This window comes from Mercenaria mercenaria, chromosome 4, assembly GCF_021730395.1.
Source record: "Mercenaria mercenaria strain notata chromosome 4, MADL_Memer_1, whole genome shotgun sequence".
NCBI lineage: Eukaryota > Metazoa > Mollusca > Bivalvia > Venerida > Veneridae > Mercenaria > Mercenaria mercenaria.
Window position 1 is genome coordinate 19,909,440 of NC_069364.1, and position 26,387 is coordinate 19,935,826.

Sequence of the window (26,387 nt, forward strand, 5' to 3'; positions counted from 1 at the left end):
CACAAATTTGGTGTCAAGAGTGATGGATATAATTTGTACCACTTCCTTCAAAATCGACCTAAACTTAATTATGTATAAACCTTTATTTTTGAAAAATGTAAATTAATTTTATAGCCATTGATATGCCACAAATTTCGTTTACCGAATACTGCCTACGGTTTTGACGAAAACGTCAACAATAAACAATAAACTACTACAGATTATGAGTGCTTTATTTCCAATTAAGCGTATATCATACGACATATCAAAAGCTACATACATAAATGTTTTGTATATTAAACTGCAGAAAAGTAGAAACAAAGCAAGACATTCTGGATTCTGATTATTGTATAGAATTAATGATTCTGACAATGTTAAATGGACTTGACTCCAGATTTTGGCTTTCGGATCTTCTTTAAACCTAAGTTTAGTCATATTATGAACATTAAAACAAAATTGTTATTTTTAACGTGAAAACGTTTTTTTTAATCCTGAAAAAAAAAACAACAAAAAACAACAACAAAAACACGTATGAGCCTGGAATAGAATTCAAGGTTGCCTCGGAAATAAAAACCTTCCTACTTTTTTGACCAATGCAATGCGGTGGAATTTGAACTTAACAAACGTTTATATCAAGTATGATTAAAGCAATTTACCTTCGGTATCCCATTATAAGCGCTTTTTGTTTCTGATAAAAACAACAATTAACCATTGGTTTCTAAATAAGAAATCTATCAGTCATTAATCATTTATGCCTTTTAAAAAATAACAATAATTTGCTGATATCTTTAAATTTTCTTTTTCTTTGTTTCAGTGCGATCGATCTTGAGGTCACTTCCTTTAACACGTACGTAAAGACTTTTCGGTCATTATCTATCATGTTTTCACATATAGTATGTCTGTTGTCATGTGAGCATCTGTAACTTGACAAATAAGTTTCATGTAAAGACACTGAAACATGAGTTTATGACATTTATTGAACAACCAAGATAAATGCATAGGACTCAAAACATCAAAGAGATCTAACCAATCCTTCAATGGTGACTGAACTGGTTAAGTTTAATATTACATTGTATCATATACTTTTCTTTTGATATACGTTTCTTTTTTTCTTTTCTATACTTGATGGAATATATCGCGTACTACTCTATGCACTATTTAGGAAGGTGTGCGCATTATATAATCAAAACATTTATAACTATGCATCCAAAATATGTTCGCTAGCCAAGAACATTTGGTCCATCTAAAGTTTTGTACCAAAGTAATTGTGACAAATTCCTCTGTAGATACGGCAGTCCAAAAGAACGAAATAGAATACATCAGACAGTGTGTATTAAAAAGCAATGATTATTTATGGTCTTAGCCACCTATATTATTGGAGATTTCTATGTTTTCAATGAGCGTGATTATCTCCTTGCACCTGCTGTTGTTTCAAATTTTATTGCAGAATCCATGACAGTTTTTTTTTGTAGCACATTACTTACAGCAACTGCAAAAATGTTTAAGCCATTCATGTTGCCTGTTATGTGCGTCGAAATAGGTGGGTCAAGGATGCGCGATACAATCCATCATTGATGCAAAACATAGTTTTGGTGTTTGTACCGATTTCATAACCTGCGCATTGACTGAGGTAACACTAGCAATTGTACTTAAAAATTTCTTTGTTAGTAAAATGTCAAAGTCTAAAATGATCATGCGTACCTGTACATAGTACTTAAAAATCGTTAAAATAAACATGTGAAGAAGTTCAACAAAAGATGTAACAGCAGACTGTGCGCTTGGCTATTTCAATGCTGGATGGTGAAATTGAGCATATCTGTTGAAGCTTGCGCTTAATGAATCCAATGTGAATGAAGAAATCAGACACAATTTTAAGTCAGTGTAAAATGTATTAAGTAATAACAGAGATAAAGTTAATGTAAACATTACCTAAGCATAACAGGGACACAATAAATAGAACATTTTTTGAGCAGTCCATCATGTGTTATATCATGCTGTTAATAATATGAAACAACTATTTTAGATTTGAACCAATCTATTTAGAAATGGCTGTGATTGAGCAAAATTGCATTACAACTTGAACCTGAAAATGGGCAATATACATTCCATATTGGTGCAAGAGCTGTTAACTTTGTGTCATAGGATGCTGATGATGATGTGAAGTAAGCATTTTAGTTTGCATTAAATCTATGTAGTATCAACAGAAATATGGCATCAAATTCAGAATAAAATTTAAATCAAATGGGGACACTTTTCATGACATATTTTCACCCGAGTTATAGAACTTGTGCTATATGATGAGGACGATGATGTTGAAGAATTATTTTAAGGTTGGATCAAATTCATTTGGTAAAAACAAAGACACAGTTAATGTATGGAAATTAGTCTAAAGATCAAAGAAAAGAGGGATATAATTCATAAACATGTTATAGAGTTATAACCCTTGTGTTATATGGATGATGATGTTGAACAACTATTTTATTTTGAATTAAATCTATTTGGTAAAAACGGATATAGAGGGAAAGTGTATCTTCTTCTGTTAAACGTTAAATTTTAAAGTTAAAAGGTTATAATTAATAACATATTCATGCCAGAGCTATGGCCCTCGTGTGATATAATTTGGGACACTCACTTTAAGTTTGAATCAAATCCTTTACAGAGATAGAGTGAAAATGCATTAACATTTACCTAAAATTTTAAGCTGAAAGGGGGAATACTTCTAGAAAAATATGTAGCAGAGCTATGGACCTTATTTAAAGATGAGGGTCATGATGTGGAACAACTACTTCAAAGCTGAATCAAATCCGTGCAGTAATAACGTAAATAAAGGGGAAGTGCATCACAGCTTTAACCAAGGTTGGACACAGAGCGGACGTCGACGCTGGGTCGAGTAGGATAGTTCTCCATATACTTTGTATAGTGGACATAGAGTGAATTATTTCTAATAAAGTGTCTATGAAATATACACCACGATCTACATAACATTATATAATTTATAATATAACAAAATGACAGAAAACTAGATGAAAAGCAAAACATTCGTGGTCCTGGTTATTTAAATAACAAATGATTCTGACTAAATATGTAAACACGACTGACTAAGACATTTTGATCATCATTTATTATGCTTTTCTCGAATCCTACTAACGTTTGTATGGTATCATATGATGATCAATAATTCTTGCAACAAGAGCTCAGATAATTCTGTTCAATAACAATGAAACAAGACGACATTACCTTTAGTCACTAATCTGTATGAATCTTGTAGGTTCCTTTATTTTACAAACAGTTATAGCATTCTATAAGTTACGATATTCTAAGTTGTTTATCAATTTTATACATAACCATCAAACAGTGTCATATCTGTAACCATTCGCACATAGTTTATCTAATTTCAAGCATAAAAGGAGATTTCCAATTTAAAATTTGCAAAAAGAAACATAAAATACGTTATTTGCTAAACTTATAAAAATATTTTGTGCTTTCAGATAATCCAGGTAAATCAGGCATTAACCTATTTTTGTTGAGAATAGTAGCTAGACTTAACAAAAGATAAGAGGTAAGGGTAGATTTCTCGGAAGCACAGAGCACCAAAATCACAGGCACAGAGCCACGCATCTGCATAGTAGGCCCACAACAAAAAGAAGCTGTAATGGAAAAATATTTCAGATGGGATGCTTCAACATCCAACAAGTACATATCCCGAAGGGAAAAAGTTGAACAAAGACGAAAAACGAACAAGCAACGCATAAGGAAAGTCTTATTTCATATTGTAAAAAGTGATTTCTAATGAAAAAGACTGAGAACTATTTATTAAAAAACACCATAGTGATACCATCTTGTTTCAAAAAGTAGGTAAGATAAGACATATCTGAATAATGTATCAAACAATTACTTTGTAAATTCAAAGTGAAAATTTAGTCATTATTTACCCGGTATGTGTAAAAGTCCACATTGTTGTTTAAGATGCCAAATCACATTACTGAAATGTAGAAGTCAGTTCAACACTAGTTACTGCAAAATGGCATCACGTATGCCACAAACTAAGCTTCCTGGAATACTGTCAACGGATAAAATAATAGTAATATAGTCTGTCGTACGAAAAATCAATGTTTAAACTAACAGTAAATACATTTTTGTCATCATTATTCATGTTTTCGTTAAATCCATCTAAAGTAGGTTTACTTATACAAATGAAATGTTTCTGCAAAAGCCACAAACAAATAACACATCCTTAACATTGCGTTATAATACAAACTTATTTTTTTATATACCAAATACAAACTGTGAAATATTTAAAGCTAGTTTTTTTTTAATACTCAGGGCCAATTGTATGGAATTGTTTACCAATAGAACTCGAAACCTCATCTTTATTGTCATGTTTTAAATTTAACTGTATAAAATGGATCGATGAATGAATGGATTTTAATGCTAACTACATTTCATGTATTTTTATTTTATTTTTTTAATATATAATTTCTTCTTTAAAATTTGATTTCTGTTAAATATTTGTTTCTATAATCATAATACTGTACATTCTAGTCGTTCATTCTAGTCGCAAGAGGGTCCCATGGAAGATTAGCTTTGCTAAATGAGTTACCCCCTATAAATAAAGAATTTACTTACTTACTCACTTATTAACTTTTATATGAAAATCATAAGTTCCACAGCAAATGTCCCAGTGAATTTCTTTTTCTAGAACGAAACATGTCTATTGGATACACTCATGGAATTTAAAAACGCCCCGTCTTTGGATTTGGAAAATGTGACATTAGAACAATTTCTTAATGTATACATTTATCAAATATGTATAATAAATAATGCTGTTAAGGTGGTAATTTACTTGAAATAAATTAAAAAGCTCATATTCGAGGAAGTTTTATTCGGATATACAGAGATTTAGTTGCCGTTGTCGGATAAGAATATCAAATATCCGTTTAAGTTTAATAACAAAATGACAAGATTATCCAGTGATAGAATGATAAATTGATATAAAACTACTTGAATTCCCATTGCAAAAATGAAATAATTTCTACAAATGGATGAGATAGCTTTAAAGTCATTAAGTATATTTGACCTTTTATGAATAGCAAGCAAAATAGGTATAGAAATATAAGCGAAATTCGAACAAGTACAGTCTCATAAATTTATGAATGCTATGTAATATTACTGAGATTTTTCATGTAACCTAGATTTCCCGGAATACTGTCATCGGCTTAAGTAAATATGACAAGATAAAATAATGGTGTTATAATCTATCATATGGCAAATTAAAAAATATTATAAATGGTACATGAAGAAAAGTATATACAAATCAGACGAGGAGTATCCGGTCAATCGGTCATTATCAATCAAGTTTCCCTTCAATCGAACTAAAGTCTGTCCAATATTCAATAAGAATATGTAATTCTTACAACAAAAACCCAGATTAATTCCATGTAAACGCAATGAAACCTGACTAATATAATATGACCTTTAATAAATGACCGGTATGAATTTCAATACATAACAATGTACAGAAATCTATAATAACTGATGATCCTCTAACATGTAAACTATCTAACAGTAGAATATATAATCATCATTACAATATATGATATCTAATTACAAAATGTAATAGAAATTACAAAAAGGAATATAAAGAACATTATTTACAAATATTTATAAAGTATTTTCTGGCACTATTAGTTACACTGCTTGTTGGCGACAGGATACGGGATATACGCTGTCGAGGAAATCCATATCAGGCGAGAGCAAAGCTCGAGCCTGATATGGATTTTCGAGACAGCGTATACCCCGTATCCTGTCACCAACAAACTATGTAAAGATTTTATCTTGCCGACTACCCTTTACTTACATGCTATAATCTAATATTTTGTAAATTAACAAAGCGGTAGCCATTTTTTAAAACCAATTCATATCTGAAATGTACTAGCAGTATATGGAATATATCCTGTCTCCACGTGACGTCTATTGACCAATAGAAATGCAAGAAACTTGTAGGAGGCAAGATAAACAGATATCTTGTGTAAACTATGAATTTGGCGTTCTAATCAGACCTAATGCTTTAACATTTATTCATACTCATTCCTTTATCAATTTCTTTTGTTTCTCTATATTGTGTTTAAGTCCTCCGCTGCACCCAAATTCTCATTACATCCACAGCACTTAACCACCAGAAAATTAAAAAAAGTTAAAAATATTTCAAGATTTTTCTGTTGCATGAACTGTTTTCTTTTAATTTCATTTTCATCCTAACAGTCAAGAGTACTGTTCTTCTGAAAACTACCGTCTTATATAGTCTCTAATTGATACTTTTAATCAATATACATCGATTTCGTCTTCTTGTGTTGAAACAGACATGACACAACAGATAACACGCACTTTAAGTGCTTTGATTAGGATTGTCACGCATAATCAGTATCAAAATAGATGCATGTTCTTTGTGTTGAAACGAATAATTGTTACATCCCTGTGTATATTTAAAAAAAGGCAGTGGCTAGGTAGCCGGTTCCGGCTACCTAGACCAAAGGTCTACGTAGCCGGTTCCGGCTACCTAGACTAAAGGTCTACGTAGCCGGTTCTATATATATGCATATCTGGCTTTAATAAACTTTGTTATAAAGGATCATTATATAAGTTAAATAAATTACATTTTTGTGACTTATTATTTACTAAAAATTTGTGATTTACCTGTTTATTTCGTCGTATTTACAAACTTGTATCATATCGGCCGATATTATGTTATGTTATCAACAAATGATCAAAGTGTCGTTACTGTCGTCCGCGTGTTTAAATGGCATGTTTAATAAAAAATTTAATAAATTTTTGTAGTTTTGAAATTGAAAAAAAAGAAAGATAGGTGATTTCAATTGTCGGCGATCCTTTAGAATTTGGCCCTTAGAATTAAGTCTTTTGATATGTACATGTAATTTTACATTTCACATTCATCAGCTACCTTAGAATAAATGTTCAAACAAACAATTAGAACCAATCAAGATCATTGACTTATATACAGATCGGCGAAGATATTAATAAGTAATTAGTTAAATAATTAAAGATGCACATAGAAGTGCGAAAGTGATGATTACTTAAAATTTCCACTTAAAAAAAAGGCATACGAAAAAATCAAACGCCGTTATGTTCAGTAGAGCCGCATCATTTAATGTACGATGATGCTCTTTGTTTTATGTTTTCTTAACTGTTTGTTTTGTTTTCTTTTAGGCTTCTTTTAAGATTGAATCACTGTATCTCGAATATGTATCGAGTATATTCTAACATAACAAAATGTCCGCCGATATCATATGGGTGCGTAAATATGGCAAAATAAACAGGTATTTAACATAAATAGTAAATAATAAATCACAAGAAATGTATTTTATTTAACTAATATAATGATCCTTATAATCCTTTATAGATACAGTTTATTTAAGCCGGCTTACATGTTCATATACGATATGTATATATAGAGCCGGCTACCTAGACCTTTAGTCTACGTAGCCGGAACCGGCTACCTAGCCACTGCCTTAAAAAAAAATACCTCCAGATTTTCCAATCAAAGTTGTGCTTTTTTTCGTATTCGCGTTGGATATAATAGCGTATTTTTTTCTGACAGAGTGAAGAAGTTCAAAAAAAATGTGTAATGTTTCTTCTTTGAAATTTCCCACAGAAATATTTTAAAAGAAGAATTTCTAATTTCTCAGAATTCATTAATTGCTTAAAATTTAAAAGTTAAAGTTGATATCTGGATTGATTCAGAAAAAGTTTGAATTATCTTTCATTCATCGTTCATCACCCATTTGTCGATTACAAATATATTGATTGGAAATAATCATGGACAAATTAATAAAAGAAATACTTAACAGAACTAATGATTGACAAACGATAAAACGATAAAGGAGAGCAATATTTTTAAACGGGTCCTAAAAAAGGATCATATTATTCACTTATGAACAACACTCAATATAGCTGATGATTAGTAGAAGATAAAATAATGAATTACATACCAATATTAAAAAAAACGAAGAAGATAGCGGAAACTCATACAAATTCACAAATGGAATAATCATTGACAAATCAAAATACATGTATAACTTACTATTATTAAATACATTTGTATAAAGCACTCATTAAGAACAAGTAAGTTGGAAAAACACTCAGAACAGATGATGTATACAAAAAATTAGGCATTTATAAAATATACGGAAACTTTATAAAACCTCATTATTAATACTCGTACACTCAACAGGACTGATGACTAAAAATGATGATACAATATATAGCAAAACTACAATATTAATATAAATCACTCAAAAGCACTCATAAGCAGCATTTATTAACGCATTTCAAGTTTAAAATGCTAATGATAGACTGTCACACATGAATGATGTAAAAAAACTTATATTAAAACAGAGAACTTAAATCAATAACGTTTAATAAGCTTAAATTAAGCATATAAACTCAACTAAACATGTAAGTAAGTCTTTCGTTGTATTCGTTTGAGCTGATGAGCTTGCTTATATTCTGTAGATTGGGAAATTTTAATTTATTTGTTAGGTCTACAAGAATATTTAGAAGTAATTAGTATCGATTGTTTGATAGAGATCGACATTTGCAAGGTATCTAAAAAGTCGTATAAACTAAATATTATAAACTATTCCTTTCTAATAGCACACACTGTTTTGTATGCATGATGTCAAATTTATTTCAATATTACATCCAAGAATCGCTCGAATGTGACAATATGATAACGGTTAATATTTTCCGATCAAAATAGCCCAACACTTAGCTTGCAACAGTGATAAACTACACAATTATATATGACTGTTACTACAGATCTAATATCATTTATTGGTGTTTAGTTACTTTAGTGATCAATGGTACAGTACGATGAATGCTGAACATTTTCATCTCACACAGTACTTTCAGTTTCATTTCAGCTCATGCATTGTAATGTATAACTTCTAGAACGTTTGGTAAGCCAGTACATTATTACGAATTTCGTATTCACTAAGTCGATAACAAAATATAACAGATGTGAAATAAATTGAGTTATGGTTTATTGTTGCACATCATCGGAAAACAACGTCCGATCAATGCCGTTGCTTTACGAATATTAAGTTCACATAGTGTTGTTTTAGGATATGTCAAATTCAGCAATTTCATTGCTCTCTTAATGATTTGAAGATATTTTGACCAGTCTCAGCACTCGTTTTTTAAAACATATGTGTTCCCGTGCTTGTATTTCATGATACCCGTGAGAAAAGTGACTGACATACGAAGGTAAAATACAATGCAAATGATTGAGACCCTAGTTGTCAACTTTAACTTGCTGATTATGTTGTACATGTAAAATGAATGAATGTGTATTTTAGGCCTTTTTAGTAGTCATTGACTTGCGATAAGTCTTTATTAGGTATTCTATTGCCGAACTTCTGATAGATCAGACACAAACCATTAGCCAAGAAGTACAAACACATGTGTCCGTATATATGTCACTATATATATGCGATTCTGGGCAATGTCGTGCAATGTGATGATTTGCATCCCCATGTATTAGTTCAATGCACTAAGTTTCTACCAAAACAATAATGTTTTAGCAAACTATGCTGCACAAGAAGCAAAACTTGTAACGAACATCTATCTATATACGGGTCTTAAACATTCATTACTTGTGCCATTCATAGTTGAAACGTGTGTCTTACTTTACATATCCATGATTTTTCAGTTATGCAGTATTTATGAACACCAGTGGTAAGGTGTCTAAAGCATTTATATCCTGGTAAAAGACAGACCGTTAACCATGCGGGTAACGAAAGTAGTCAGTTAGTTGCGGGTATTCGACGATGATGGTTGTAATGTAGCTAGAATACAAGGAAAAATGTGTGATTTACTATTCTTACATGGCTCGAATTGATTTCCAGTTAAACAAAGAAGAAAATCAAACGCAATATATCCTGCGATAAACAACGGTTGACGCACGGACCGGTAAGAGGGCATTATGACGTCAATTTTCACGTCATGTAGCCACCTGACGTCCGATACATTACTCCTCGCGTAAATGAATTCCAGCATAATATTTATTGAAATATATCAACGTGCATGTCAGAATAAAAACAATCAAGGCCTTCTTGTGATTTATCGTCTAGTTTACCACGGTTCATCGTTCAGAGGCTTCAGTATTTAACCACTCGGGCTAACGCCCTCGTGGTTCAATTCCTACGCATCTGAACTCTGAACCGTGGTAAATTAGACGATGAACAAAGCGAAGGCCTTGATTATTTGTTAAATATATGGTAAATAGACATTTTACGATTGTTAATATTCCCAATCTACAAAGGTAGAGTAAATTGTGGTCATACGAGGATGTCGCACTGACTTTACGCCGCAAACAAGGGCATATACAATAGATCGATGATATATTTATAGTCCATTGGGAAAACAGATGTATCCAAACATTCTTCTTCAAACAGATATTAATACAGCAATCATCCAGATCTTGCATTCCTGCGGCATCGCAAAAAATAAACATCGATAGTATTTAAAGGTTATTTTGACGCCGGGCATTATGGAAAATTTTCACATTGCACGTGCTACTACGGGCCTATTAAATATCGTGGATATTGGGAACATAATAACATGACTTGAACAAAAACGCTAAAGGGAATATTTTCTTTAACTACTGTTATCATGAAATCAGTATGAATAAATCACAATAATGAGTAGCAAAAGTTTCAAAAAGCTGCGCCAATTATAGATATTCCAGCTTTTTAAAATCGCTTCTAATTATGTATTTTTAAATGTTGTTATGTGATGCTTTTTCTTTTTGTCACACGACCAGCTTGCTCATACAAGTACAACACATTGATGTTACTTAAATTTATCAGTTTGTTGGTTGGTTGTACTTGCTTTGTCTTCCGCTTGTTTAAGATTCTGTATAATGGTCATCAATTTCGTGTCTATGATTTCCATTTTGTTTTGCAGTCCTGATTCCATGTTTTTCATTTCGATTTTGGCTCCTTCTATCCTATTCAACTGGGATATCAATCTCGATTCCATGTTTTTCATTTCGGTTTCGGTTCCTTTTATCACATTCAACTGGGACATCAATCTCGATTCCATGCTTCCCATTTCGGTTTTGGTTCCCTCTATCATATTCAACTGGGGCATCCATCTCGATTCCATTTTTCTCATTTCCTCTTGCATATCTGTGTTAATTGTTTGCACTTCATTTTTCATTTGGGCCATTAATTCTGAGTCCATATGCTTCATTTCTCTCTTCAGTGTAGTTATTTCTTTGGAAATACCATCCTGTGTACACATTAGAAATTAATGCATTAGGTCAATTAAACTTCATTCTCATCTTGGCAATAATTGACAAAAGACTCAAAATTATCAAAAACTAGAATGGCTTACAAAAACACTCAGTTGTTTTATAATTCTATGTACAGTCGGTACACGGAAGGTTAGTTACTAGAATGATATAGCCAGTCTAGTTTACCAATTTTTGCAGGGAACTAATTATAATTTGTCCTAGAATATAGATTAGGCACATATACAATATTAAACTACATGTATTCAGTGAAAATTTGTTATCTCGATTTCCAAGGGACCGCCTTTTTTAACTTCCGATACTGTTTATTTTATATTGTTATTTTTACACACTATGATCAGGATAGCGCTACAAAACTTTATTACAGACCGTGCAAGAGTTCTTCGTCTACTTTGACTTGTGTTAATATAAGTAAAGGAGAAAAGCCAAAAATTGTTCATTATGTGAAAAATGGACAAATCGAGGCACAACGCGCCGATATTGTCCATTCTTTCACATAATGGGTAGTTTGAGGCTTTTCTCTGACTTAAAACATGGTCCCCACGAAAAAGTCAAAATTGTTATGATACTGTATAATTTCTAAGTTATTGTCCACATTATGGCAAAGACAATTCCTATATTTGTACCTCTGTACTAAATTAAAAACAAGTCAAACGAAGATAATATTAAATTACATTTAAAGATTTATTGCAATTAAAAGATCTTTAAAAACATTAATGGGGGCCTCCTCGGCCGAATTGTTAAGGTCTCTGACTTGAAATCACTTGCCCCTCACCGATGTAGGTTCGAGCCTCACTCGGGAAGCTGAATTCTTCATGTGAGGAAGCCATCCATTATGCGTACGGAATGTCGGTGGTTCTACCCAGGTGCCCGCTTGTGATGAAATAATGCACGGATGGGCACCTTGGGTCTTCCTCCATCACCAAAGTTGGAAAGATGTCATATGACCTAATTGTGTCGGTGTGACGTCAAACCCAACAAAACTAGATAAAATAGATATATTTGAACGTTTTAAGATACTTTTACAATACTAAAGCTTAAATTGGCCTTGTGATATGTACATCACTGGTTGTCCATGCTTTGTTCATGCTCAGTTTGCATTTTTATATAGATCAAGTACTTTAATATAAGGTGAAGACATTTTAAATGTACGTATATATGTTTCAAATATTACTCAGCACTTTCAGCCAAACAATGAAACAGATATGCAAAGAAAATGCTATTTTACTACATATTGTATCTGATTAAACGACATTGTGTCTGAAATCATTAGTCCCTCACCTCTGATTTATGTGAGGAAGTTGGCAGTTACTTACAGAGAACAGGTTTGTATTGATACAGAATCCAGGAACACTGGTTAGGTTAACTGCCTGCCGTTACATGACTGAAATACTATTGGAACCCCAAAAAAAAACCAAAAAAAAAAACCAAAAAAACACTACATTTTGTCTCTATAAATATTAAGTTATGAAAATAAAATTTAATTCAATTTTATTTCTGCTTTTGAAATTCTGTTTTTGATTAGTTAGGGAGGAAAACTTTACTGCTTGATTTTAAAATTCTAAAACAGCGTTTATGTATTTTGCTTCTTTCTTCTTCAAGAACAAAATAAAAAATATGCACCATTTTAAAGGTCTTCATGGGTAAAAAGAACGAATCTTTTAATCATAAAATATCATAAGCAATTGTACTTTTTAAAGGAAATCTAACGAAAATTGCAAAAGTATGTTTTACGAAAAAAATGCAAACGTTTTACTTCTACATTTCACGGTTATGGCTGGTATGAGAAACTTCCAACACCAAACATAACAAAAATTGCAAGTTTAAATGCCCCTGGACAGGACAGCAATCTCCAAACTATTACAGCATGTCTTTGTCAAAGGCACATTTTAAAAAATATGTCGAGTTCAAGTTTATTCAAACGATAAAGAAACTGCTTTGTATAATATGTGTCAAAAAAGAAGATTATGATTGTTACCATATAAAACATTTCAAAGGAGTTAATAAAACCGAGACTTGTTGTCCCATTGGAAAGCCAGTAGATATAGACAGAATTATGAGAAAGCTGTACCAAAATTTAAAAAAAATACAAGTCTCAGCATAAAAGAATTAAAAGAAATACATGTGTCGGCATAAAATGATTTCTATTCAGTGACCGTACTGCAGTCACTGCAGCACCAAACAAGAAAGACGTTTTATTTTCTTACAAAGATTGATAGATAATAAAACTATTGAAGGTCGATGCATATATGGAAGGTTGGTGCACCATTCTTATTGCCAGATATTTAATGCTAATCGCTAAATACAATATTCTTACTCTCATAATAAATGCGAAAATTTCAAATATCTAATGTTTATAATGCTGAAAGATAATGCTAATTATCCATTGATTTTATGAAATAAAGATCTGCATCATGTTTTATGAGTCTGATTTGAAGCATCTTCTTCCATGTCATGCCAGCATCGGACAATGCATGTTAGCATTCAGCTTTGTATGGAGGGCCAGTTCGTCATGCTAATTACCAAATGTCAATTTTAATGCTAAATACATATTATTTGATGCTAAATGCCATTTTTATTAAATTATATGTCATTTTGCAATTAGCATGGCGCACCGTCTTTCCACAGTATTGTTTTGCCATCGCATTTGACAATTATAACTCAATGTTTAAGATTTAGCATTTGGCATAAATATTTTGCATTTGGCATGTGGCATTTTTCAAATGAAAGGACGGAGGTATAATGTTAACTCCTAATGTTATATATTTTATGCAAAATATCAAATGCTTACTTGTATTTAGAGTATTAAACATTTTTAACGTTAAAATGAAGTATTTGGTAAATTGAACAAGTCTTCTATGAATACAACTGTACTATTATAAACTAAATAGCAAATAAAGTGGTCTAATAAGATGTGATAACCAGCGCTTAAAATTTCAAATAATGTTACTTTATAGTAGACATAAGATTTTCAACCATCTCCAGTCCTCACTACACTGGCGATTAATTGAACAAATGCAATGTACCTTATAAGAGATATGTAACTAAATGTTAATATGTAGAGTTACATTTTCAACACCAAAAGGATTTAAAATTACCAAGACAACACATTCTTTACTAGTTTCGACCTTTATGTCTTCGTCAGAAATAACAATGTACAATACAAACGACGTCACTGCCGTTTGTCGTCAGAAATAACAACGTACAATACAAACGACGTCACTTCCGTTTGTCGTCAGAAATAACAACGTACAATACAAACGACGTCACTTCCGTTTGGAAACACCAAAACACTTTGAAACCACATGTCTCTGTTTAACATTATATTTTTCACAAATGAATTAATTTTTATTTTAAAACATTTGGCTCTGCTAATCATTACTAAAGAATATATAAGTATGGGGTTTTCTTGACTTTTATAATAGTAGTTAATTAACTAGAGTTAACTTAAGAATATTATATAAGTATACAACATGCGAAATTTGCACAGATAAGAAACACAAGAATTATAACCTTAAATGTATATCTAACTTTTAGACGTTTCTATCTTCTACAGAAATACCAATTTTGATGTAAAACAAATGTGCTTTCATGTATTTACATATAGATTTTTAAAGCTAAAAGTTCCTCAGAAAAATCATAGACCTTCTAACTAACAGAATACAAGATAACAAGAAATGAAAGCATTCTGTTCGAATATTCTCAGAGCAAGATTGCAGATTTATGTGCCTGTACTTGTGTTTCACTGTCCTTCAGATACAACACTTCAGTATGCATTATTCAGCCCCTGAACCTGGATATTCATTCATGCACAAAGAGGTGATACCACTATATTATATGTGCGTTCCTTCTATTAACGTTCAAGGTGTTAGCACAAATATCGCAAAATCTTTTTCTGCTACCAGTTCAGGGAAAAAACACATCTGTTAAACTCCTTTATTGTTCATTTACAGTTTAATTCCTTATGTCCATTTTATGACACGCCATATAAATGTGTATCTTTCAGATTTTCCAATCTAACTGCAAGTACCAATGCAGAGAAATGAAAATTCATTTCTGATAAAATTTCAACTCAGCTGACCCCTGCAGTTGTAAATCCCAGCTACCAGATGGTCTCAATAAATTGCATAAACATGTGGCAGTAAACCACTGATCTCTATCAGTTAGGCTGTGGTCAGTTCTTGACATTGATTGATAACAAACCTAAAAAGAGGTTTGTGAATTTTCGGATTGTACTAGACTATGATATTGGACATAGGATATAGACTGGCTCAGTTCACTACATTCAATTATAAAAATGTAAAAAAGATATATCATAGTCTAGGAGCTAGTCTAAGAATACAGGATAAGAAGAAATGAAAGCATATTGTCCGAATATTCTTAGAGCAAGATTGCAGATTTATGTGTATGTAACTGTGTTTCACTATCCTTCAAATACAACACTTTAATATCCGCAGAACCTGGATATTCATTTAGCCGGGTAGGGGAAGGGGAGGGGGAGGGGGGCACATCTGTTAAACTCCTTCTTATTGTTTAATTACAATTTAATTCCATATGTCCATTTTATGACAAGCCATAGGAAATGTGTATCTTTCAGATTTTCCAATCTCACTTCAAGTACCAAGCACAGAGAAATAAAATTCTGATAACATTTCAACTCAGCTGACACCTGCGGTTGTAAATCCCTGCTACCAGATGGTATCAATGAGTTACATAAACATGTGGCAGTAAACCACTGATCTCTATCAGTTAGGCTGTGGTCAGTTCTTGACATTAATTGATAACAAACCTAAAATCAGGTTTGTAAATTTTCGGATTGTACTAGACTATGATATTGGACCAGACTCATAGTCTAGGAGCTAGTGTACGTATCACATATCATTGAGATATTTACCCGTTACGGCGACTTCATATCTTGTTTTTACGAGAAAATATTTCATTATTGCAATAAATAATATTTTTATTACAACAAATCCTTCATTTTCCGTAATAACAAGATATTCTGACATTATTACGATCTTTGCTCGTTATAGTAACTTCGTATCTCGTTTTCTTACAAATATTGTTTCCTTGTTACAATAAATACTATCGTTATTACAAGAAAATCCTATAGTCATACTAAGATTATTATAGCCAAAGTTTATGGTAATACTGAAATATGTTGTAAAACTTTAAGGAATGTAACTTTTTTCCTTTGTAGTAGAAAGGAGAAATTGCATATTTCTGGGTAGGACCACAATAAATGTCTGTTATGATTAAAAAATAACTAATATTACACAAACCCTGCATGAGAAAGATAGGTCTGCAGCATTTGAAAAAATAAAGGAAAAATATGCTTTTGTAAAAATATTACGATGCTCATTTTTAGCTACCGTTATTTTCGACTGAAAATGCCATACCAGGTGTATTTCTGAGATACTTTTCTATTGCGAGTTAAGGGTATACAAAGAGAACTATATTACTTTCTAATGGTTGAAGATTTAAAATAAAAAAGTGGAAAACCACAGGTCGCCCAACACGACATAAAAGAAAATGTTGCAGGCTTAGTTTGATTTAGCCTGTTCATGGACGGTAGTGGAAGTGCAAGCTACCGTCCACGCCCTCTAGCCCCGGGTTGAGCAGAACGCAACATTTACACATGTTATAAGTACAGAATGTAATTTAGGGACATCAGATGTATTCATACGGCGGTGCACATGGAACCTTCGAACTAACTTTCTGTAATTACTTTGGACCTATTATTTGGTTTTTATTTTACTGATAATTTGGGGGCCGATTGGGGTAAAAGTCATATGTTCAACTTCAGAATTTTTTATTACAGCAATATTTCTATTTCGAAACTTGTGGATTTCATAGGTGTATATGTTCACACCTCTCAACGCACAATCTTGTTACTACACATGTCAATAACCTGTTATAGTCCGTTTTATTCGACCTGGCGGGGCGGAGTTAAACTTTGACTTATGCAAATAACGGAAATCTCAAAAAACGAGCAAAATAGGTTGAGCAATATAACTGTAATCTTCGGTAACCAACGACTAAAATTCAACGCTACATTGGTTACATGTACTACATACCATGCACAGAAATGTAATGGACCGTCGCGAAACCACGCCCCGCCAGGTCAAATAAAATGCACTGTAACTGTCCATTCTTAAAGTATCTTTTATTTTAAGAATGGACAAGAACAGGTTAATAATGGACAGGTATAGTAAAATAATCGTGTGTATAGAGCCGTATCGGTACAATAACCTACATAATGGACAAAACTAACAAAGTATTACGTCACAACCGTGTTTTAATTAATTTTGATATAATTTATTATTAAGAATATCGAAACTGTCATAAATTGTTAGCTCACCTGAAACAAAGGTTCAGAGTGGTCTCTGTTAGCATAGATTGATGATCCGGCGTGAATCGCTTAATGGGTCTTCATCAAACATGATCTGTTGCATCAAGCTCCTCCTTCAATTTGGATCAAAAGGAGTAAATGGACCCTGGACTGCCAAATTTTGTTTAAAATGCAGCACTAGGCCTTTTTAGGGACCACTAGGTCTAAATATAGGGCTATTTCTTCTCATAAACCGATTGATGGAATTTCACCAAAGTTTGTCTGTGACATTATCATATGGTCATCTTTGTTTAAAACAGGGATGCTTTGACCTTTTTAAGGGCTGCTAGACCTAAAATAGAAACACATTTAAACGAAATCTTCTCGTGAACCGCCGCAGAGGTAGTCATTAAACTTTGCATGTAGAATAATTATAAGGTCCTCTCCATATATCAATCAAATGGGGACATTGCGTCCCTTTTACGTGCCGCTAAAGCAGAAATATAGATATCTTTGAACAACTTCTTTTCATGAATCACTTGATTTGGACTGAAGCGTGAATAAAAGTTCCTCTTTGTTTAAACAGGGGCGCTTTGGCCACTTTGAGGAGTCGCTAGTTTAAAAACTAGAAAATATTCAAATTTCATGAACTGCTTGGTGAATCTTTGTGAAACTTGGTCTGCAGCATCAATGCAAAACACTCGAACACGTTTGTTCAAATGGTGACACTTTACTTCTCCTAGGGGCAACTAGTTTATACTAAACGCATTTGTTACCATTCAGTGTAGCAAACATACATTCAAATTTAAACAGCCAAAGAAAGGTGAGTGTCTTAGGAACACTATATCTTGTTATTCTAAACACAGTTGTTACCATTAATGATTCAGTGTGTCATATGAATATTCAAGGTCAAATAATCAGTTTCAGATTGCCGACTTAAGGCACTATGGCTCTTTTGTATCCATTATTGTTGTCGTAATTAGATACAAACTGTATTTTATGCATAATTAAAAGTCTTAAAATTGAAAAATATTATCTTAATGTTAATTTCGGAAATAAAATGTGTAAAAATATTCTTTGGAAGCATAGAATGCAAACAAGAAGAATAATAGCAGACTTGGTTTGAATGAGTTTGTTCATGAGAGGTAATGAAATGTGCAACACCTCTTACGCCCCCTAGCACCGGCTTAAGCGGAACTCTATTACACATCCACTGAATGGACTCCAAGATCCTAAAGGACCAGAAAATATAACAACACTGAAAACATGGTCCTGTTCAATGATTAACTGCTCATTACAGCCTCATAACGATCGTGCACGATTGTGCTAATTACCAGTGATAATTATGATGTAGACGTAATAACCGAATAATTTAACTCTTATCCTGCTAAATTTTTATAATGGTCTGGTCCATCATTCAATTTGGGCAGTACCATTTATCATTCGAAGGGGTGTTTAGTAAAAATTTATTGACTGAATAGCGAACAGTGCAGACCATGATCAGCCTGCACGGATGTGCCGGCAGATCTTGGTCGCAAAGGCAGAATCATTTTCCGCCAGCAGGCTAAAGGTTAAATCTTTAAGTGCAAGAATATTGACGAACTGAAGAGTTTTGAATATGTTACTTCGATATTGATAAAAAATCATAGCAAAGAGTATTCTCAGAAAATCTTAATTCTGCAATCCGTCTAAAGAACTCGATCTTCTAAAATTAAGATCTGACGACTGCCCATTCAAATTCATCGACTTCGGATATCACTATTTTTATTTCCACCACTTTATTTTTTATTTTAACCAATCGGACAACTCGTTTTAAAAAAAACGTTTGGCTTTACCTTTAAAATTTCATAACCTTCAAATTGCACAAATTAAGAAATTAAGAAATGATTTTTTTTCGCATGAACTGCGAAAAAAAAATCATTTCTTATATTAACATTATATTTCCTATCCATTTGTTAACAAGATTAGGTAAAAAATCGCACACATTTTGTCGCATTTAATTTAAAAATCAACTTCCCGGCCATTTTGTCCACCAGACAAAAAATATTATGAGGTCACCTAAGGAACGTTCTCTCTGACTATACGCGGCAACGGCCCGTTATCACTATGCAGCGTTGTCGTAACTTTGGCGCCTTTCTTTTTGCGATTCCAACAAAATGAACGTCATAATTTTTAACAGAAAAGAATAGGGCGAATGTGAATATACAAATTTATTGATCGGCTAGCGTAACGGTCGTCTGAACGTGACTCTCTATCGGCTATCTCCAATCCTATGCGTAGCATTAACAGGAGATGGTTTTAAATAAATTTACATATCTGCAAATAAGCTATTCATTTTTTGCTAATTAGATCGGAGACTACACTTTTTTAAAGAAAGAAAGAAAAAAAAGTCCGTACTAAATTCCTTAATAAATGACACAAGGAATGTACACTTGAATATGTCTTAATCATATTAAAGTGGTGAAAAATATCCATAGCTATCTGATATACGTATTTTGTACTTTTAGCATTAAATGGTACTTATTTCACTTGAGGTATCATAATATTCTACTTACACGTAATCACATACTCCCTGTTTAAAAACAGCTGATTTTTATTTCTGTTGTGAAACTTACTTTTGATGTCGATTTGTTCATTGTAAATGTGCTGGTACTTGAAAATGCAGCACTCTAGTTGATCAATTAGAACTGCTAATGTCATGTTAAAATTATGAAAACTTTAAGAATATCTTATTAAGCAGTTTTTAGGAAAGCATATCAATAGCGTTATAATCCAGGGCCAATAACCTCCAATTATTATAGTCATTTATTGATAGAGATACCAGCAAGATCATCTACCGATAACAGGGTCTTACTTGTTGAACAAGCAAATTCGATAAATTGGTATCCCCCACCGAATGGATTTGTGTTGATTTGTTTGTTTGTTTTGGGTTTAACGCCGTTTTTCAACAGCATTTCAGTCATGTAACGGCGGGCAGTTAACCTAACCAGTGTTCCTGGATTCTGTACCAGTACAAACCTGTTCTCCACAAGTAACTGCCAACTTCCCCACATAAATTAGAGGTGGAGGACTAATGATTTCAGACACAATGTTGTTTATCAATTAGTCACGGAGAACATATGCCCCGCCCGAGGATCGAACTGGCGGCCCCATGATCCGTAGATAAACGCGCTTACCTACTGAGCTAAGCGGGCTGACTGGGTTTGTATTGAGGAATGGCAAAGCAGTATATCCGGTAAAACGTTAAGGATGTAACTAAGAAGCAAATAATTTCATTACATTTAAACTTAAAAGAACAAAAGTCCTTAGGAGAGCACAATCAAGTGAGAAATCTGGAACGTGGGTGGTGATGGGGAGGGGGTGGATTTTAAACTTCACATGTTGATAAATATTCATGGAAGCTTTGGTTAGGAATGATTTTTTTGTAGGGGGTGAGGTGACCGGATTCACATGTTGGTAATAAATATTGATGCAAATTAATCAAAGCCCTAAAAGGACTGATATCCTGTGCTTAACTGACTGATTTTTTTAACCGATACACCTGAAGAATCAACACCTCATTGTGCATAGACCGGTCATGATTTGAACAATGTTGATAGAGGTCCACTAGACAATACTACATGCCAAATATCTAAGCTCTGAGCATTGTGGTTCAAGACAAGAATATTTTTAAAGGTTTCCTATACAACGCTATGTAAAACTAAGTTTTAACCCTACCTTAACCCTAACCCTAACCATAAACACTGAACCATAGCTCTAAACCCTAAAGCGGAGTGATTCCGAATATTTCGAATGTGAATATAAAGTTTATAATTATTCTAGAATCCGTTACTGCTTGTTTCAGTTGTTTAAAACAGTAGTCCTCAGTTGCTCACACATTCACACAATACCAAGATTATAAAAAAATAAATAAGGGTCTATTTATTTACACGTCCAGAATATTTGTGTGATGCGGTCACATAGAAATAGAAGGAAAACTCAAACGACGCGAGGTTGAAACTAGAGCTATAGCAAATTGCTAAAGCACTGGCTATAAAATGAGATGGGGTGCATGATCGGGGTGGTTGGGGTGACTGGGTGGAGGAACGAGGTGGGGGGAGGGTACAACTTTGCATGCTGATAAATATTCATCGAAGATTTAAGATTAATAAAAGAAAAAAATGAAAAACAAATGTGGAGGGGGTAGGGGAGGGTAGTGGCCAAGATGGTGGGGGTCACCGGGTGTTGGAACACAACTTCACATGTTGATAATACATTTGTGTAAATGTTCATGGAAAAAATGAAAGAAGTTTAATGAAGTTCTACTAACTGGTTAGTTTATTATGTACAAATATGTGGATTTTTAAACAATTAAAGGGCAATAAAGTTACTAATGAGATGCTGACGAAATTGAATGTGCAATACATCATTAATATGGTGACCTAAATTCATTTTAAGTTTCATAGTTCTAGTCAAATATGTCACAAGTTATGAAGTAGATACTGCAATATTTATAGTAGGCTGTACAGATAAAACTAGAAACTATTAAGGGCCATACCTCTAGTGTGACATTGTGCATATCCCTAGATTGGGGACAAAAATGACATAAAGTAAAATTCTTTTGAGATATATACGACTCAATTTTTGACTCAAGGACGGGCGTCCGGAAACAAACATTGACAAGAGTAAAGTGTCACCTAGTTGTTTTGAATTGAGAAGGGATTGTTGGGGTTAATAAATATAGAATTTACAACATGACAAGTCAGGCATACAATTGCAAACAAATTAAAATGGACTGGCCTCCAGATCGTTCGACAACAAAAAAATATTTTTTTAGATATCTTGAAGTAGATGCTATATTTCTTAAAAAGGTTTTAAATCTTAATTACTGATACACTTTATGTTACAGAAACACATGAAAATTTGCTGTTTTTACTACATTTTACGATCAAAATTGAAAAGCGTTTATCATGCTTTTACTCCCGGTAACCTGTCTCGATTATAAATATCTATATTTCAAAGTTATTATTCACTTCCTCAGCGATAGCGCTATTGGATACGACGACGGGAAAATGTATTTATTGCCGCGGCGGTCCGGGGTTAGATTCCCAACGCGGTCATCTTTTTTCCTTGAATTGGAATTCTTAAAATATTTTAGAAACAAAAAGTCATATTATAAATGTTCATAATTAAAAGGGTACTACGACAGCAGCTTGATCTTTAATTTTGTATTTGGCACTCGTAGATTGTAGAAGAGAAAATTACACGCGGTGTACCTACTCTTTGGTCCAGGTCTGCCAAAATCAACTCGAGTCGAGTACTACATCCCAGATCACTGTTATGAAAACACTGTTATTCTCACATGTCCATTTCTTTACGTTGGATTCACAATTAAATATAAAATAATACTCTATAAAACTTGCCTAACCACACACCTGGTTTTCTCATCGCGAAATTTTGACAGATTTCAACGGATATTGGACACAATGTTTGAGTATTATTTTACTATAACAGAACATAGTAAACTTATGTGGCAGTTACTGTAAGGTAATCTTTAAATGAAGAGTCATATATTTATATATATATATATTTCATACTGGTTATAACCAGTAAATCCAAAACGTATTTTCAGTATCAAATGGATAGTTTTATGTCAAGAGTGTGTGATGTCACTAATGACACCTCGTTAATCGATGACATGGCGTCGGAAGGTACAATCACGATAGTCGACCATTTTCGAATTCACTTTGCCAAACAAGAAAAAGGAAAATAAATATGCAATAAAAGATGATTAAGTTTGCCGCGTGCCAATACTTTCATTCCTGTAAAACTGTTAATTTCGGATTCAATACTTGTATTTACACCCATAAGTATCTGACAACTTCTTCACGTGAATCAGATGTGTAGAACCAGAACGACTTTAAACTAAATAATATTTATTCAAATCGTTGCCATATCAATCAAAAAGAGGTATCGAACTACAAGCCTCTTAATTATTTGTGCTCATTACTTTTATTGTCAGGACTGAAGGTTTTAATATCTTCTCGTTTCACATTTCGTTGTGTCTTCTTGGCGTGTGCCTGATCACGTTTTATTATGATAGCATTTCTTGTGAAATGTAATGATGAATCTGTGTCAATACTTTTGTATAGGGCAATGTATATTTAGGTAGCAAATTAAAGAAATAAATAAGTTAAAAGTTTCTTATAATAATTATGAGAAACAAGAGCTGTAACTATTGGTGACAAATGTCACAGAATGCCACAGCTGTATGCGCAAAAAATCACATATCATTTTGTGACCTTGACCTTGCCCTAAGATGCTTCGGTCATAAACGTGACATATCTCCTCAATTGGTCAATGTGTCAAATTATTTCGAAATCCCTTGATAAATGGCAGAGTTAAGGACAAGACGAAAAATACATTTGACTTCTTAGTGTGATCATGACCTTAGAGCTAGGGGTTTGGGTCCTACGCAAGATACCTCATCTTATTATACGGAACATTTTTGCCAAGTAATTTCAAAATCCCTTCATCAATGACAGAGTTATGGACCGGACAAATAGCAAACAGTGTTACATTTTGACCTACAGTTGTAACCTTGACCTTGGAGCCAGGGATTTGGGTCTTGCTCATGACACGTTGCCTCAATATGAGGAACATTTATGCCAAATTATTTTAAAATCCCTTAATCAATAGAAAAGGTATGAACCGGAAACGATCATACCTAGTTAACCTTTGACTTAAAAGTGTGACCTTGACCTTGGGAGCTAGGGATCTTGGTCTTGAGCATGACACATCGTCTCATTATGATAAACATTTATGCTAAGTTGTTTCAAAATCCCTTCATCAGTGACAGAGTTATGGACCGGACAAATAGCAAACCGTGTTAAATTTTGACCTATAATTGTAACATTAACCTTGGAGCCAGGGATCTGCGTCTTGCTCATGACACGTTGCCTCAATATGAGGAACATTTATGCCAAATTATTTTTAAATCCCTTAATCAATAGAAAAGGTATGAACCGGAAACGATCATACCTTGTTAACCTTTGACTTCAAAGTGTGACCTTGACCTTGGGAGCTAAGGATCTTGGTCTTAAGCATGACACATCGTCTCATTATGATAAACATTTATGCTAAGTTGTTTCAAAATCCCTTCATTGATAGCAGAGTTATGGACCGGACACGAAACAGACTATGTGAACATTTGACCTATAAGTGTGACCTTGACCTTGGAACTTTTTTTTGTTTGTTTTAGGTTTAACGCCGTTTTTCAACAGTATTTCAGTCATTTAACGGCGGGCAGTTAACCTAACCAGTGTTCCTGGATTCTGTACCAGTACAAACCTGTTCTCCGCAAGTAAATGCCAACTTCCCCACATGAATCAGAGGTGGAGGACTAATGATTTCAGACACAATGTCGTTTATCAAATAGTCACGGAGAACATACGCCCCGCCCGAGGATCGAACTCGCGACCCCGCGATCCGTAGACCAACGCTCTTACATACTGAGCTAAGCGGGCGGGCTTGACCTTGGAACTAGGGGCCTGGGTCTTGCGGATGACTCGTCGTCTCATTATTGTAAACATTACTGCAAAGTTGTTTCACTTTATGGGTGGAAGACATACATCCCGGACAAGTATTTACCGGACGCACACACGGACTGAAGCACGCACGGACGAACGGATAGTGCTATATTTATATATCTATTCTGTGGGCATAAAAACTTATTAAATAACATTTGAGCCAAATTCTGACTTACTGAGTAGACACAAATTGATGATCTCAGAAGTAGACTATAATCTTCCGAATATTTCCAAAATGTGCACGGATTTTTCATGGAATACAAAATGTTATGTCCTAGTTGCTGACAAATATATTTACAGGGGCGTAGCAAGTTGGGTCTTTTGTTATATTAATAGTATCCGATACATTGTAGCATATATTGTCTTGTCACTTCCTCTAACTATTTGTTTGTAATCATACATACACGTTACAAACGTTCTTCAAATCCGAAAGCAATCTGGACTGTGTAAAACAAAGAAGCATGTAGGTAAGTCAGTTATCATTCTCGGAATAGGTCTGCATAGTGTTCATAGACCTGTGAGGTGATATGAATATATATATATATATATATACTATAGGATACCTTTTACAAATGTTCCATTACTTACAACATCCATATGATCAACGTTCAAAAGCAGATTAAGAACTAGTTTGCAATAACGTGTCAGCATATGAAATGAAACAATTCAAAGTAAGAAAATGCTCATTTTATGGTGCCAATTTTGAGCGCACAATTCAAAGAATATGTTAAATAATTATTCTTTGAATTGTGCGCTCATCACTTTGAGTCTAGCTTAAACGAGTGTATGATGATAGTATTAACTCACAGGTAACGCAGGTAAACACTATTCTAATATGCTTGTGTCTGTGAAAACACGCTTACGCTAGAACGACGTCACGTTAACGTGCGGTGACGTCATTTTTTTTTGTTGCGACCGAGAAAGAGCGCTATCATATTTTATCTACTGTTTTAGATTTAGGGCATATTGGAATCGAAATAATTTATAACAAATGAGTGTTTAACACTATTTGTGTACTCAGGAGGTAATACGTCGTACAAATAATTTCACTTGGGCTGTGCCCTCGTGAAATAATTACGCCTGACGTATAACCGCCCATCGTGCATAAATACTCTTTTGCTGTAAATTATTTCTTAAATAAAGTATAGATATGCATTAAATTGAAATTGACGAAGGT

The 26,387-nt window shown here is 33.4% G+C and overlaps 1 protein-coding gene across 1 annotated transcript in view; it reads right to left on the reverse strand.

The window, feature by feature from the left end:
- Positions 1–200: 200 nt before the first annotated feature.
- Positions 201–26,387, reverse strand: part of LOC128546055 (transient receptor potential cation channel subfamily A member 1 homolog) — a 79,194-nt gene continuing 53,007 nt past the window's right edge. The window contains exon 9 of the mRNA XM_045339847.2: positions 201–11,289. Coding sequence (XP_045195782.2) covers positions 10,849–11,289 — 441 coding nt within the window. The 3' untranslated portion in view covers positions 201–10,848. The remainder of the gene's footprint in view (positions 11,290–26,387) is intronic.